The following is a 14,858-nucleotide window of genomic DNA, read 5'->3' as shown; positions in this document are numbered from 1 at the left end:
TTAACTTCTTTTCTAATTCTTTAATTTTCTCCAAGATTTTATCTTTCCTCTCATTTTGTGTCCTTTTCTTTACAGCATTCTGTTGTATCAAGAACCCCCTCATCACTGCCTTGCTTGCGTCCCAGATGGTTCTTTTTTCCACCGTAGTGTTCATGTTTATCTCAAAATAATCCTTTAGAGCTTTTTGGGCCTTCTTAATAATCTCCTGATCTCTAAACAAATTGTCATTCATCTTCCATCTAAAGGAGCCGGTTGGTATTAGTGTCATGTCCATCTTTACTGCATTATGGTCGGAGCAGGTCTTTGAGCAGATTTCCACCTTTTTGACTTTGGGTGCCAGACCTCTAGATATCCATATTTGGTCGATTCTTGTCCAGGTCAGTTGGGCTTCAGAGAAAAATGTTCCCTCTCTTCCCAAGGGGTTCTTTATCCTCCAAATATCAATCAAATCCATATTGTCTGTCATTTCGAAAAAGGTCTTTGGTAGTCTACCATCTTTTGTAACATTTTGGCTTTGTGACTTATCCATGTTGGTTGATACGACCCCGTTCATATCTCCCATCAAAATGATGTTGTTGTAGTCCAGATAATCCAGCATGGTCTCATGCAACTTCTTATAAAATTCCGATTTCCCCTCATTTGGCGCATAGATTCCTAATATCAAAAGTTTCTCTCCTTGATGTTGTATCTCAATTGCCAAAATTCTTCCATGTTCGTCTTTAAATAGGAATTTGGGTGACAGGCTCTCTTTTGCATAAATACCACACCTCTCTTCTTTACTCTGTCCGAAGATATAAATTCCTGGCCCAATCTTTTGTTTATTAGCACTTTTCTGTGGAGCCTAGTCACATGTGTTTCTTGCAGGCAAATAATGTCCAATTGTTCTTTTTTTAATATATGAAATATTTTCCTCCTTTTTTCCGGGATGTTACAGCCATTTATATTCCAGCTCAGAAGTTGCAGAGACATCCTGAAATAATCTGGTTATTTTTCCAGGGGTGGTATCTTATTCGTTGAATCTTCAGGTTCCAAGGGTGCCGGTACCGCCGGTGCTCCAGGCCCAAAGGGTAGTTCAATTCCTTTTTGAAGGTCCTCTCCGTATGTGGTCAGAAATTTGTCTCTATCTTCCAGTGTTCTAATTTTAACCTTCTTCCCCCTGAAGGTAAAAGATAGTCCTTGGGGAAATTCCCACCTAAAGATAATTGAATTGCTCCTAAGCAGTTTAACCAATTCCAGGTAGTCGGATCTAAGGTCCAACAGTTGTTTAGGGATATCTTTATAAATTTCAATTCTTCTATCCAAAATGTCCAGTGACTTTTCGTAGTGTAAGCCCAAAATCTTATCCCTTTCCTCCTTTGATCTCAATGTTATCAAACAGTCTCTGGGCTTTTCTTTCTTTACAAGTCTTCCAAGCCTGAAAGCAGACGCAATTTTAAAGTCCTTTTCCTCTAAATTCCAGAACTTGGAAAATTCTTTAGTCAGAAACTCAGCCAAGTTACCTTCTTCCACTTCTGGTATTGACCTTATCCTTAAATTACTCTCCCGGTTCCGCAGTTCTATCATAGATAGATAGGTCTGATGTTCACCTACTTGTTTGCAGAGTGGTCTTACCTCTTGTTCTAAATTTTCTAATTTTTGACTAGTATCCTCAGCCAATTTCCAATTTTCTACTGTGGCCTCCGTCAACTGCCCAATTGCCTGTGCGTTCTGTGATACTTGTCCAGTTAATCTATTTAGACATTCTGTGTTTTGATCAATTTTGGCTGTTTGTTCATCGGCTTTCTTGTCCAGAGATTCCACTCTCTTGTCCAGAGATTCCAATTTTTCATAGATTTTCTCTAGAATAGAAGCAGTTGCTCCTGAGGCCATATCTTCCAATTGTAACTGTTCAGTTTCTCCCTCTCCTGCCCTTGGCAGAGAAGCAGCTTCTTCCTCTGAAGGCAAAGTAGGTACAGATGATCTACGTGTCTGCGAGACTGAGGTTAAAGTTGTCAACGTTGCTTGTCTAGTTCTTCCCCTCCTTCTTGCGCCACTCATTCCAGAGTTATCTAAAAGTCAAGGTCAAGCTGAGTTGTTCCCATGAGAAAACAGCGGCACAGAGGAAAACAGTCAAACAGGAGGTCGGGGAAAAGGAAAGTGAAATGATGTCACTGCTGTAAATCCCAGATCCTCTAGGGGGAGCTTGAAATGTCTTAAGGGAAGAATCCAATTCTAGTAAATTTACTAAAATCAAATTTAATGTCCAAGAACCTTCAATAGCAGGTTTTAAGCAGAGTTAGTATTAACAGCCACATTGTTTCAGACAGTGCATACTGGTACTTCAATTGATGTTTCAAAGTAACAAGTCCAGACCCCCTCAGATTGTTGCAAGTTCTAATACACAATAGCCAGATCTGCAGAACTGACAGCTCAAGTTGCTCAGGCAGCTCCAGCACCTGGGTTTCTCATTCAAGTTGTAGTTCCAATAGAAGAAAGGTATCACAGTACAAATAAAAATCAGAGAATCAAATGCTTAAAGTCCTTATTTTGTTTAAGGAAAAGTTCAGTGGGTGCTCAGATCAGTTAGGCTAAAGATTCTTTTTAAGCCTCCACTCCTCCAGCTCTTTGCTTTGAAGTTCAGTGACAGCGGAAGACGGACTTCCTGTTTTGCGTCGCTCCGCTTTCAGCCAAATTCAATAATTTAGTCTCAATTTTTTTAAAGTCCTTCTTTACTCACGGATTGTTGCTTTCCCGAGTCAAAAGTTTCCAGGAAAAGAGGTCAGCGCTCACTGGCAGCAGCAGCGTGGCTTCACTCCGTAGTTTGCGAAACGACTCACAGCGCCGCTACCCCCTCCACGTTCCGGAGCCCCTTACGGGGTTCCTTCAGCGTTTCGGGAGCCGCTTCTGGCGCCCGCCGAGTCTCAAGACCACAGGCTCTTGCTGCCTGTGGGTTTCCGATGTGGGTCTCCGCTTCGCCGTAGCGGACGACCCAGTTTCTACGGAGCTTCCTCCTCACGAAAGGAAGAGGACCGCCATTGCCGTTCGCGCCGCCTCCGGAAGTCCGAAAGGGACTTTAAAGTCCCATAATTTAAAGAAAGGGACTTTAAATTATATACCTACCTGAGTTGTTCCTCTTGCTTTGCCTCCTCTACTCTCCTGACTTAAATGAGTCCTCGGTTTGTTCCTCCACTTCTCTGTGAAGCTGTCCATTAGTCTCCCCACCCACTTCCTTTCTGGAATTGTGGAGGCTGATGGGCCAGGAGGCACTGTGTATTCTTTGGGAGAAGACGTGCTGGCACTCCGTCTCACTGTAGTTTGAATTCATATCCCATAGTTCCCTCCACCAAAAAGACCCCAAGCAGAGCAACAAATAAATGTCACCATGTCTCGTTCTGCCCTCACTTGCACCCTTAAGGAAGCAAGATGGCAATATAGAATCAAAGTGTCCACCACTTCATTAAAAAATGCAAATATGTTAATTTTTTTGTTATTTGAATTTGGCTCGTCTTGACATTGTAGGAAGGGATGGTGACTTCATCCAAACAAATCCCCAATGGAGGTCTGGTTCTGACATGCAACTTAAATGGTGGTGTTGGTGAAGTTGTGTGTGTGTGTGTGTGTGTGTGTGTGTGTTTTAAATAAGCAGATAAATTTTTAAAAGCCTAATTAATCAAACAGGAGCTGCCACCTTGACATTCCGCTGTTATAATTTAGAATCCGAAGGATAACATTTGAAAGAATGGAAGAGACAGAAGAAAAGCACAGTGCTCTTGAGGTAAGAAGTTGCACATTTTTCCAGGAGGTAATTTGTGTTCAAGATAGGTGGTTCTGCACAATTTTGCACATGGGTGTGGCTTATATGTGTCATTAAAAACCGGCCCAGATTTCTAACCCAGGAGCTGCACACATGTAATCAAATCCTTACGGACAAGTGATATAGTGGCATTGGGCAGTTTGGTGCAGGAAGTTTGAGGAGTGTGCTTGCTCCCCATAATCAACCATTATACAATATCCTTGTGTTGACTGTGCTTGACATATTTCTGAGAACAAACCTTGGAGCCCTACTTTTTCCATTAAATCTATGCCATTTTCCTGCTAAATGAACATTTCCTTTTGAAACCCATCTTTCAGTGTCATTTAGACAACAGATGAATTAGTACTTGCCAGCAAGAGGCTTGTTCTGTTTATCTTCAGAAGTTTTTTCTTCTTTACAACAGTGCTTCCTAGCACTTAAGTAACATGCCCTTTCTTCTTCTTTCAGTGCATGCAATGAATCAGTCAAACTCACTGGGCTGTAAAAATGAACTGCAGTCATGACTTGATTGATATCTCTCTAGATATTTGTTATTATTATGAAGTGAACATGTTCTCTGAAAGGGTTTCTAGATATATTTTCTGCCACTCCTAGCTACGACTCAGTCTCATGGAAAATGCTATTTGCAAAGCCTATTTGCTTGATTACACAAATCTCTTTCCCTGAAATCATGTGCTGGATGTGACCACAGGTTCAAATAAAGGGAATAATGTCCAGTATATTGTAATGTGCACTGTTGAAATTACTGCATAACACTCATCCTGACATCTTGCTACTAGAGTTTTGTATTTTTGGAGTGCCCTTTAACAGCTCTCCCACACTTTGCCAGCATGAACCAGTCAGCTGTTTGTAAGCATTTTGGGTAACAAAGCAGGCTGCAGGAACCATGAGATGATGTTCATAGGCACACATTTCTTATACTAGTTTCAGGACCTGCTTGGGATATTTTAAGACATCACAGGATTTTGCTAACCAACGCTCAAGCCGCATGAAGGGTGTTTGCAATGGTGTGCAATGTTGCAAATTGTCTGACACCTCAGTCACTGTGGACAGAAGTAGAAAGTGGACTGCGCATCTTCATTGTGATTCTGGCTTTTAAAAAACCGGCTGCATATTTTGAATGCTAAGTTCCAGCTTCATGATTTTGAACACCCACTTTACTAGGTTTCATTGGCCTTGTCCAGACATCATTCTTCTTGTACAATGGGGGGGGGGGAGGTACCAGGGGTGTGCCTCATGGCCCCACTGCTGACCCTGCTGCCCTCTTCTCATTAGAAGGCCAGATACCTGCAGCATGGAAACTCTTTTACCTTGGAGATTACCTGTGTGATTCAGAACCCATATGTTCAAGGTTCTAAACTGGGTGGGGATTCTCCAGAAGTGCTGCATTTTCCCCTGCTGCAGACGTTTGCTCTCCAACCAGTGCAGGAAATCTGGGACAGTGCCAGGGACGTGACGGAGGGAACTGACTGAGCCAGCACCCTTTCTCCCCTCCTACAATTCCAGTTCAACAAGGGGAAAGGACACTTGCCATAGAGCTGAACTCTCCCATCGATGTCAACTTCTGCAGTGCTGTAGCTGAGTTTGCTAACTTGAAGTCATTAAAATACATGCTAAAATGTGTTGTTGTTTTTTTTTAAAAAAATGGGCATGTATAAGAATGAGAATATAATGGCAAAAGGCCCTTCCCCATGCATCTCTGATGGTATGGTAAGTGTTTGCTGATGTGCTCTGTAATCTGTATGCTTGCTCATGTAGCTGTGGTAAGCATAACTGTACTAGAACTGTGGGGAGCAGGGCAAGGACAGCCCCATAGGCATATTTAATTTAATAGGCAATTAGATCTGATTTCTTAAGGGAGTGGAATTGAATGAGAATCAACACATTGTAAGATTTTCACTTGCATCCACACACTGCAGTATTTATCCACCCATACGCTGAGATTTACATTTAGGGCACCTCTCTGGGCACCCCCACAACTGGAAGCAAGGCAGGTGGCAACCAAGGAGAGAGAGTTTTGTTGGTGGTGGCACCAAAGTCTGTGCTTTATCGTGTGCCTTGTTGTCTTTGTTGCTGTTTGTTAGGTATAATATTTGTATTTTTAAAGACGCTTTTGCAAGCTGCCCTAAGAGTGCTAAGTGGTTATTGAAGGGTGGGATATAAATATCAGAAATAAATAAGGGTCCTTTTCATTAGCTGATAATACTACACTTCCGGGACTGTAACACTGAAGTATATGCAGATGGTCAGGGGAAGAATGCTGTCTTCCTACTCAATGGCAGGCTCTTGCATCTTGGTGATGGGTAGATAGCTTAGGTTAGGCTAAAAGCTGGTATCGCTAAATTGTGGAGCTATCACTCAAGGAATTAGTTTCTCCCTGCAAAAAAAACCTTGCTGTGAATGTAGTGGCATTAATTTGGAGATGTAAATGCTCAGAAGTTGGGATAGTTCAAGAAAGGTTTCCCTACTGAGTGAATTTGGCTCATGTGTGTTTCAGATGACACTGCACCCATGCTGAAAGAATGCGTAAGGATGGTTTTTGGGGCTATCGTGCCTAGCTCTGCATGTTCAGAGCACATTGGAAGGAGCTGTTCATGTTTACCTGTAGTGCTGTGCAGGATGGGGGGATACGACTCTGATTGACCCAGGATCTGCCCTCAGGTACAGAAAATTCATGCACTTATACATAGGTATGTGCATAGAGTCTCTTCTAATGCACTTGGAAGCCATGTAGTGGGGGCTGCAACTAGCCAGCATGTTCTCACATAAGTGTTGTGGGGAGGTCACATAACAGCCTCCACAACATTAGTCAGTAATGGATCCCTATTGGGTAATGGATTCCAAATGTGCTGTTAAGAATGAGTTCAGGTACAGGAGAACAGCTTACTGGTGGAGTTGCCAAACCACATTGGTAAGTATGACGTATTGTTATTTGTCATCACTCAGCGAAATTAAGTTTGCTCATTACTGGGCAGTACAGCCCTATAGAATTTTTTTAAAAAAATGAAACAGGATGTCAGGATGACTTACAGTGCTATATATATATATCTGTAACAAATGTCAAGCTTTAAAATAATTTGAGTCATATAATTAATAGACCAAATGCTGTTTGTGTTAGCTGCTGCCCTGGGTAAATCCACAAGTGACCTAATGACGCATGTTTTATTGCAGCATAGTAAAATGTCACAATGCTTGGAACCTTTCCAAGTGCTGGTGAATAAATCAGAAATGTGAAGTTAGAATGCTCTTCGCAGAGTTCATCATAATTATTTTATCATTGTTACAGGACATAGTTCGATCCCTTAACGGAGCTGGAATATTATATTTTTAATAGTGTGTCTATTTGCATATGTTGTACATACTCCTCACTCCACCCCAGCACATTTCCCAAAACAAATCTTTCCCTAAGAGATCAACCCAACCCTTTCATCTTTACATAGAAATATTTTTTTGGAAGGCTTCCATTCATTTTAAATCTTGAAATGCCTCCTATATCTGGCTTCATTTGATGTTACTTTTTCAGTCTCGGGGGAGCTGTCTTAGAGACACTGTGGCTTTCAAAAACTTGTGTTGGCTGGGAAAAAACAATCTGTAATCCTACACTTTTTTAGTAGACAGGTGTAGGTACATCAAACAGGTAATGTAAGATGGCCAGGAAAGAAACACACCCTTTGTAGATATCAGCCTCCATAAGGTAAGGACCTTGCCAGTCAGGCCTGTGGATCAGCAGAGCTTTTCTTGCTGCCGTTACCTTGTTTCTCAGGCTGGGGTTAATCTTTCAGTTCTGAATGTCAAGGATGGAGGTGGTATTAATGTGCAGCAGCTGAGGAAAAGGTGAATTCAGTGCTCGGGATTGTTAGGAAAGGAACTGAAAATAAAACTACCAGTAGAATCATAGAACTGTAGAGTTGGAAAGGACTATGAGGGTCAGCTAGTCCAACCCTGCAATGCAGGGATCTTTTGCCCAGTGTGGATCTCGAACCCATGGCCTTGAGATAAGAGTCTTGTGCTTTACCAAGAGAGCTATCCCAGCTGTTACACAAATTTATGGTCTGACCAAAATTGGAATAAAGTGCACAGTTCCTATCACCTCACCTCGAAAAAGGATATTGTAGAACTGGAAGAAGTTCCAAAAAAGACAACCAAAGTGATTGAGCGTGTGGAACAACTCCCCTTTGAGGACAGATGACAACATTTGGGGCTTTTCAGTTTTGAGAGGCAACATGATAAAAGTGTATGGAGTTATACATGGTATGGGAAAAATGGATAGAACAAAAAATGTTCTCACTTGCTCATAACCTGACATCATGGACATCCAGCGAAGGTGAATGTTGTAAGGTTAAGGACAGGAAAAAGAGTGTAGTGTATTATTCATCTGTGGAATTTGTTTCCGCAAGAGACAGTGATGGACGGCCACCAACTTGGATGGCCTTAAAGGAGGATTAGGCAAATTTATGGAGGATAAAGCTAAGTTCTGCCTCTACTGGTTTTGGGTGTGAGGAATTCAAATCTGCTATTATTTTTGGGATTGGACAACATTTAGCTTGGGAAGCCTACATTTGAAAAGAAGGAAATAAACTTTTTGGAAAACCAGATAATTTTAATTTTACCTTTTGAAAATGTCAGGTAATGCTAAATAATAATAATAATAATAATAATAATAATAATAATAATAATAATAATAATATTACAAGTATCTGGCAGTCATTTTTAATTACTTCGATGAAATTGTACACATATTTTACTCACCAAGCAAAACTAAATTATATTAATATAGCCAAAATATTTTTTTGAATTCCCAAGTCATGTTACAATTTTTTAAGCGTCCCTCATTTTTGGGATTTGAAAGGTGAAAAATTCAACATGCCCTATTGGGTCATGAAGAAGAAGAGTGAGCTCAATTGGTAGAGCATGAGACTCAATCTCTGGGTTGCGGCTTTGAGCCCCATGTTGGTCAAAAGATTCTTGCATTGCAGGGGGGTTGGACCCTTGTGGTCCTTTACACTTCTATGATTTTATGCTTGCTGGGGCTGATGGGACTTGTAGTTCAGCAACATTTGGAGGGCCAAAGGTTCCCCACACCTGCTTTAAGTACTGAAGGAATGCCTCTGGGCAAGGGGAGTTTCCATTAACTGCCTGAGTCAAAGAAGCATCCAACCTGTCCCATCATTGGTCTATCTAGTCCCATGTATTATCTGTTCTGGCTATTATTACCTTTCTAGGGCTTGAGGTAGCAAGGTACTTTTCCCATCATCTGCTGCTTTTGATTTAAGGTACCAGGGACTGAACCTGAGATCATTTGCGTTCCAGATCTATAGCACATTCCCACAGCTCCCATGTAACTTGAGAGACTGAGCTCTCCATCCCAGCAAAATTTATTTACTTAGCAGTAAAACTTCTGAAAGGAAAAGGTAAGCTACCTACATACCTGACACACCCACAGGGCATCAAATTTGCATTACCGTCAAAATTTACTGAGGTGATATAACTATTTTCTTATTTGATTGAATTGTAAACCTGGTAAAGTGGAGGAAAGAACATATATTTGCATATGTCAAAGGGCAAAATATCTGTTTTTATTGCGTAACCATAACTTTTAAATATTTAACCTGGTACAAGACAATAAAAATAAGTTTATTCAGCCCTCATTGGGTGAGATTGTATGTCTTCCTGATGCACTGTGAAAGAGCTTTCCATGGCTTTCAAAATATGTGCTACAGCAGGGCAAGGACGACAGTGTCGCTTGTGCTCCTACTGTTCTGCTAAATATCTTCTCACTTTCTAAAACCGCACCTGCAGAATCCTGTGCCTCTGCTGTTCTACTATAGTAATGTCCTGTTAAGGCCAGTGGCTTGAGAATAGACTTTTGAACTGTTGGAGCTAAATGCAGACAAGTTGCCTTGCCCTTTGCCTACAGAGCTAAGTAAATATAATGCAAAACTAGGGTTGAGCCTGGATTCGCATAAGCTGTGTCTTGCAAAATACACTTCCACGAACCAATGTCCCCCCTCCCTTCCTGTTTTGGTCAGGATTTATTCGTTTGTTTCACCTCTAAAATGGAAAGCGACTATTCTCTCATTCAGTAACCAAGACCTCATACTGAGGTCTTGCATACATCCCACTGTCACATGTGAGGAGCTACATTGAGTCATGATCATGAATCCATAATCGCTGATTGGCTGGATCATTAGCCAACTTGAAGAGCATGCAAAGCATCTGCCAAGAGGGATGGTGAACAGGAGAAAAATATTGAGGGGCCATCTGAATATTTGGGAAGGGTCAAACTCTCTTTTACCTATCCAAATTTTATCAGCCCTACCTCAGAACAAGCAATATAATTTACTTTCCTGTATTCTTAACTAAGTTACTTAATTTTCTATTAAAAAAATTACTTGGTCAGTAGAGAGCAGCAAGGCTGAATACTCAATGGATTCAAATAGTAGGCCAACATGGCCAAAAATGGTCTGGGATTGAACCTTTCCTTTGTATGGGGACTTATTTTCATGTGGATTAGCACTGAAAACTGGGACCCACTCCTCAGCTGCAATTGGCGCTACCCTCTCATCCACATCTGCATTCTCCTGTGTGTACAGTGGTACCTCGGGTTACATACGCTTCAGGTTACATACATTTCAGGTTACAGACTCCACTAACGCAGAAATAGTACCTTGGGTTAAGAACTTTGCTTCAGGATAAGAACAGAAATCGTGCTCCGGTGGCGCGGCAGCAGCGGGAGGCCCCATTAGCTAAAGTGGTGCTTCAGGTTAAGAACAGTTTCAGGTTGAGAACGGACCTCCCGAACGAATTAAGTACTTAACCCGAGGTACCACTGTATAGGTTTGACTTAGGGTTTGATCTGCACAGGTGTGTTGAGCCTGTTTGAGGAAGCATAACTTTCTGGCACAAAAATCAGCTTGGAATGTAAAACTGGAACATAAGATGGTCTTACTATGACTAGGGTTGCCACTTGTCCTGTATAATACAGGATTGCCACATATCTCAATGTAAAATGCTACATCCTACATTGATTCAATGCAGTTTGTCGTGTATCTCTGCTTCTCTCTCCCCATCTCTTTCTCTGCCAAGTGTGTGAAAGCGATCATGTATTAAAGCTCTGGGCAGCAAAGTACAGACAGATTTACAAATTGAAGTGTATGTGTGTGTATGTGACAGATTCCAGAGATGCCGTCCTGTTAGGCTTCAATAGATTGTGATGGATTGTTTTGAAGTCATTTCAGCACCGCACCCTGCCCTGTATTATGCCAGAACAAAGGTGACAACCCTACATGAGTCAGAATATGGGTACATCTATCACAGTGTTGCCTCCACCAGGGGCAATGAACTTGTGGCTTTCCAGACATTGCTGCACTACCCATCTCTGACCATTGAACATGCTACGTGGGGCTGATGGGAGTGGCAGTCCAACAACTTCTGGAAATACACAGTTTCACCAACCCTGGTCTGCACTGAAGAGCAGCAACTTCCAAGGGTTTCAGACAGGAGTCTTTTCCAGTGCTACCATAGAGATGCAGGGGATACAAATCTGGGACCTTCTATATGCAATGTATTTATTATACTATTGAGCTTTGGCCCTTACGCATAAAAGGTGTTGGAAAATAGTTGCATTAATCCACCCACAGTGAAGTACAGATAGCACTAAATGCAAAGACTTGTTGATGGAGAAATTAGCAGGGAGTAAGGACAGTGATGTAATTTTACCAGAGGCCCTCTGAATGATTGAAATAGAGAGAGATGGCCATGCCTGGATTCTATAAAGGCTGTTGTTCTGAAATGTTGGAGAACTATGGAGGCTTGAAGGGGAAAATGTCTAGGCACTGAAAAAAGTCTATCCTTTGGATATAAGATATTCAAGAGCCCATGACTCTACCATGTCACTATTCTTTTTTAATTTCCCTCTTCCAAATTCCCTTATCCTACAAAGTATTTTAACTGGGTGTCTAATTTGTGTTTGATACAGGGATTTCACCATTTTGCTTTTAGCAATCAGAATGCACCAATGCGATTGGGCATCTATCTCTGTCCCTCTCTCATCCCATTGATGTTTCTTGCTGTCAGGACACCTACCGTTCCTTCATTTCAGCCCGAAATTTTCCTCTACTCATATTTCCTCTCCACGGTTCCTGAGTTCACCCTTGTGTACCACATGGTATTTGTTCTCCAATCACTCCTTCATTGAGAGATTAGGGAACTCAAAAAGATTGTCTTGCTCAAACTGGCTTGCCAGTATCTCTTTGATCAGAGGAATGTAATCAAAGCAAAACATGTAGACTGGTGGACTGGTAAGAAAGGCTCATGCTGATTTTGAGGACAGGCTGTAGTTAAACCATTCAGTGGTTTGGATGAGAGAATATGAAATGAGACAGAGAGCGAGAAGCGAGACTATTGCACCTAAATAGTTATTCATACCTGTGTTTTCTCTCTCTACACCTACTGTGTTTCAGCCTTGTGCGCAGAAAACTTGTGTTGCAGTGGTTTTTGACTGCTGGAGGCTATAACTAATGCTCTGCTCTCCCTTTTATCTATCTTATTTCTAGCAACATATATTCCCCTCTGCTGTTTCTTCAAAACTCTGTTTAAAAATGAAGGCAAGACCCAGCAGTTAACAGTCCTAGATATTGTACAGATTCACAGCAAACACTGACATATACTCTCCCGTTCCCACTTGCAAATGCAGAGATCTTTGATTATCAAAATGTACCCATCAAAGACATGACAAGCTTCTCTTTCACTGTTCCCGTCAGCCAATTTTGTATGCATGTGTTAACCTCTATGCATGTTTTATTGGCCAAGTGAAGTGAGACTTTTGGTTTAATCTGCAGATTTGATATCTTTTTCATATATAAAAATACTTTTATTGAAAATTTATTGCAACATAAAAATACAAAAGAAGTCAAAGTAATCTAAAGAAAATAAATTTTACGAAAACCAAAATAAAGAAAGATCAAGAAATAGAAAGAAAAACAAAGAAGAAAGAGGAGCTTCCAATTCTCTATCTGCCAATTATATATATAATAATCATTCAAATTACAGTCATACCTCGGGTTACAGACGCTTCAGTTGTGCGTTTTTGGGTTGCGCACCGTGCTGAACCCAGAAGTACCGGAACGGGTTACTTCTGGGTTTCGGCGCATGCACAGTAGCGCTAAATCACGCTTTGCACATGCGCAGAAGCGCCGGATCGCTACCCGCATGTGCACAGACGCGGTGCTGCAGGTTGCGAACGCTGCAGGTTGCGAATGTGCCTCCCGCATGGATCACGTTCACAACCCAAGCGTCCACTGTATTCAAAGCATTCACTAGTAGGATACCATCTAGCTATATCATATCATATATAGGTGGTTATCAGTCTGCCAGACATAATTCTTCTCAGGCACCACAAATTAATATTTTTTCATTCAAAAAGTCCAAAAGTAGTTCTTGATTTTGTTAAAATTTTCATTATTTCCATTTACAGTCCAGCTCAATGAATTCTTTCCAAGGATTCCTTCAGATCTTAATATTATAATCCGGTCATTTGTTTTGTAACAGTATCCACCTTGAAGACTGAGATTTCAGAATGGTTTACACAGTCGGAACAGAACTCTGCATATTATGCATATGTATACATTGGGATTTCTGTTACGGGGCAGTGCTACTTAAAAAGAAACAACAACAACAACAATAAAGCAATTTTAAAAAGAAGAAATGGCAATAATCTTCCAGTAAAGTGTTATCCTTGAAGTTGCTAGTATGCCGCTTCTGTTTGTTTTTCTCATTCTCTGATTTCCTCTGTGCTAATCTGTTAGAAACATTTTTAAAGCCACATTATCAGGTTGTCGGGAGTACTCAGGCGAATAACATAATTGCTCCTGCTCTGGAAAAAGTCTGAGAGCTGTGTTCCCGTGTTCCCTGTCCACCCCGATGGTGTGGGTGTTCAGGATCTCAGAACTGTGATAATGCACTAAGTGACTTTTTGGTTGCTTTTTAGGCCCTAACAACAAGACATGACAAAGGACACGTAGTTGTTGGTGGCCCACGTCACTCATTAATATATGTGTATATCTCTATATGCATTTATGAATGATGCAATCATTCACCGTTTCTCCACCTGCTCTATGCAATGGACAGTGAATTTGAGCACAGGTAGAGAAATGGTGAAAGCCATTTTGGGTAATGTCTTTTGCTAGACATTACCCGAGAGATGCATAACCTACATGTGATCAGCTGCCGCCATGCATTTCTACAACATACAGTTTGATCCTAACTCAAAGATTTTTCCAGATTTCTAAACTCTCATTGCCATGCATAGAACGTGGGTTGCGGCTTGGCTTCTTTTGCTGAGTGCCTCGCAAGACGAAATTACAGTGGTACCTCGCAAGACGAAAATAATCCGTTCCGCGAGTCTCTTCGTCCAGCGGTTTTTTCATCAGCAACCCGCTTAGCGGCTTAGCGGATTAGCGCTATTAGCGGCTTAGCGGCTATTAGCGGCTTAGCGGCTAAGAGGCTGTTAGCGGCTTAGAAAAAGGGGGGGGGGGAGCGAAAAAAATTGCAAGACTCGCAAGACGTTTCCATCTTGCGAAGCAAGCCCATAGGGAAAATCGTCTTGCGAAGCAACTCAAAAAACGAAAAACCCTTTCGTCTTGCGCGTTTTTCGTCTTACGAGGCATTCATTTTGCGGGGCACCACTGTAGTGAGAAACCTCCAGCCAAGCTGGCTTGCGTGATTTACAAATAAAATTGATTTTCTTGCATTGCAGTCCATTGATCACGTTATGTTTCTGCGCTACTGAAGAGATCATGGCAGCAGTTAGCTTTTGCAAGTATGACTGATCCTCGATCGGCAAAATTCCAAAGTAACCCTAACTAATAATATAGACTTGCCTTGTAGGGTTGCTGTAAACTCAATGCATTTGAATAAGCAGGGGGTCACATAACTGTTAAGGTGTATGAGCATATTTCAAAATTTGAGGAACTCTCATGACCAATTTCTCTTCCCTTACAACGTCTTCAAACAACATCCAGGCATCATTTTAATACATACACAGGCAATGCATTTGCCTCCGCCC

At 41.4% G+C, this 14,858-nt stretch overlaps 1 protein-coding gene across 7 annotated transcripts in view; it reads left to right on the top strand.

The window, feature by feature from the left end:
• Window positions 1-14,858, top strand: part of ST3GAL4 (ST3 beta-galactoside alpha-2,3-sialyltransferase 4) — a 177,319-nt gene that overhangs the window by 115,628 nt on the left and 46,833 nt on the right. For 3 of the 7 annotated variants that reach the window (XM_079955176.1, XM_079955164.1, XM_079955171.1), the window contains one exon: window positions 3,694-3,754. The exons of 3 other annotated variants lie outside the window; for them this stretch is intronic. In XM_079955176.1, the coding sequence (XP_079811302.1) occupies window positions 3,719-3,754 (36 nt within the window). In that variant the 5' untranslated portion in view covers window positions 3,694-3,718. Of the gene's footprint in view, window positions 1-3,693; window positions 3,755-5,428; window positions 5,504-14,858 lie in introns of those variants that run through there. One more of the 7 variants, XM_079955172.1, reaches the window with a different exon arrangement.

The sequence above is a fragment of the Podarcis cretensis genome, assembly GCF_951804945.1.
Source record: "Podarcis cretensis genome assembly, chromosome: 15".
NCBI classification, from domain to species: domain Eukaryota; kingdom Metazoa; phylum Chordata; class Lepidosauria; order Squamata; family Lacertidae; genus Podarcis; species Podarcis cretensis.
Note: the sequence above shows the minus strand (reverse complement) of the source record. Positions and strands in the feature narration are given on the sequence as shown.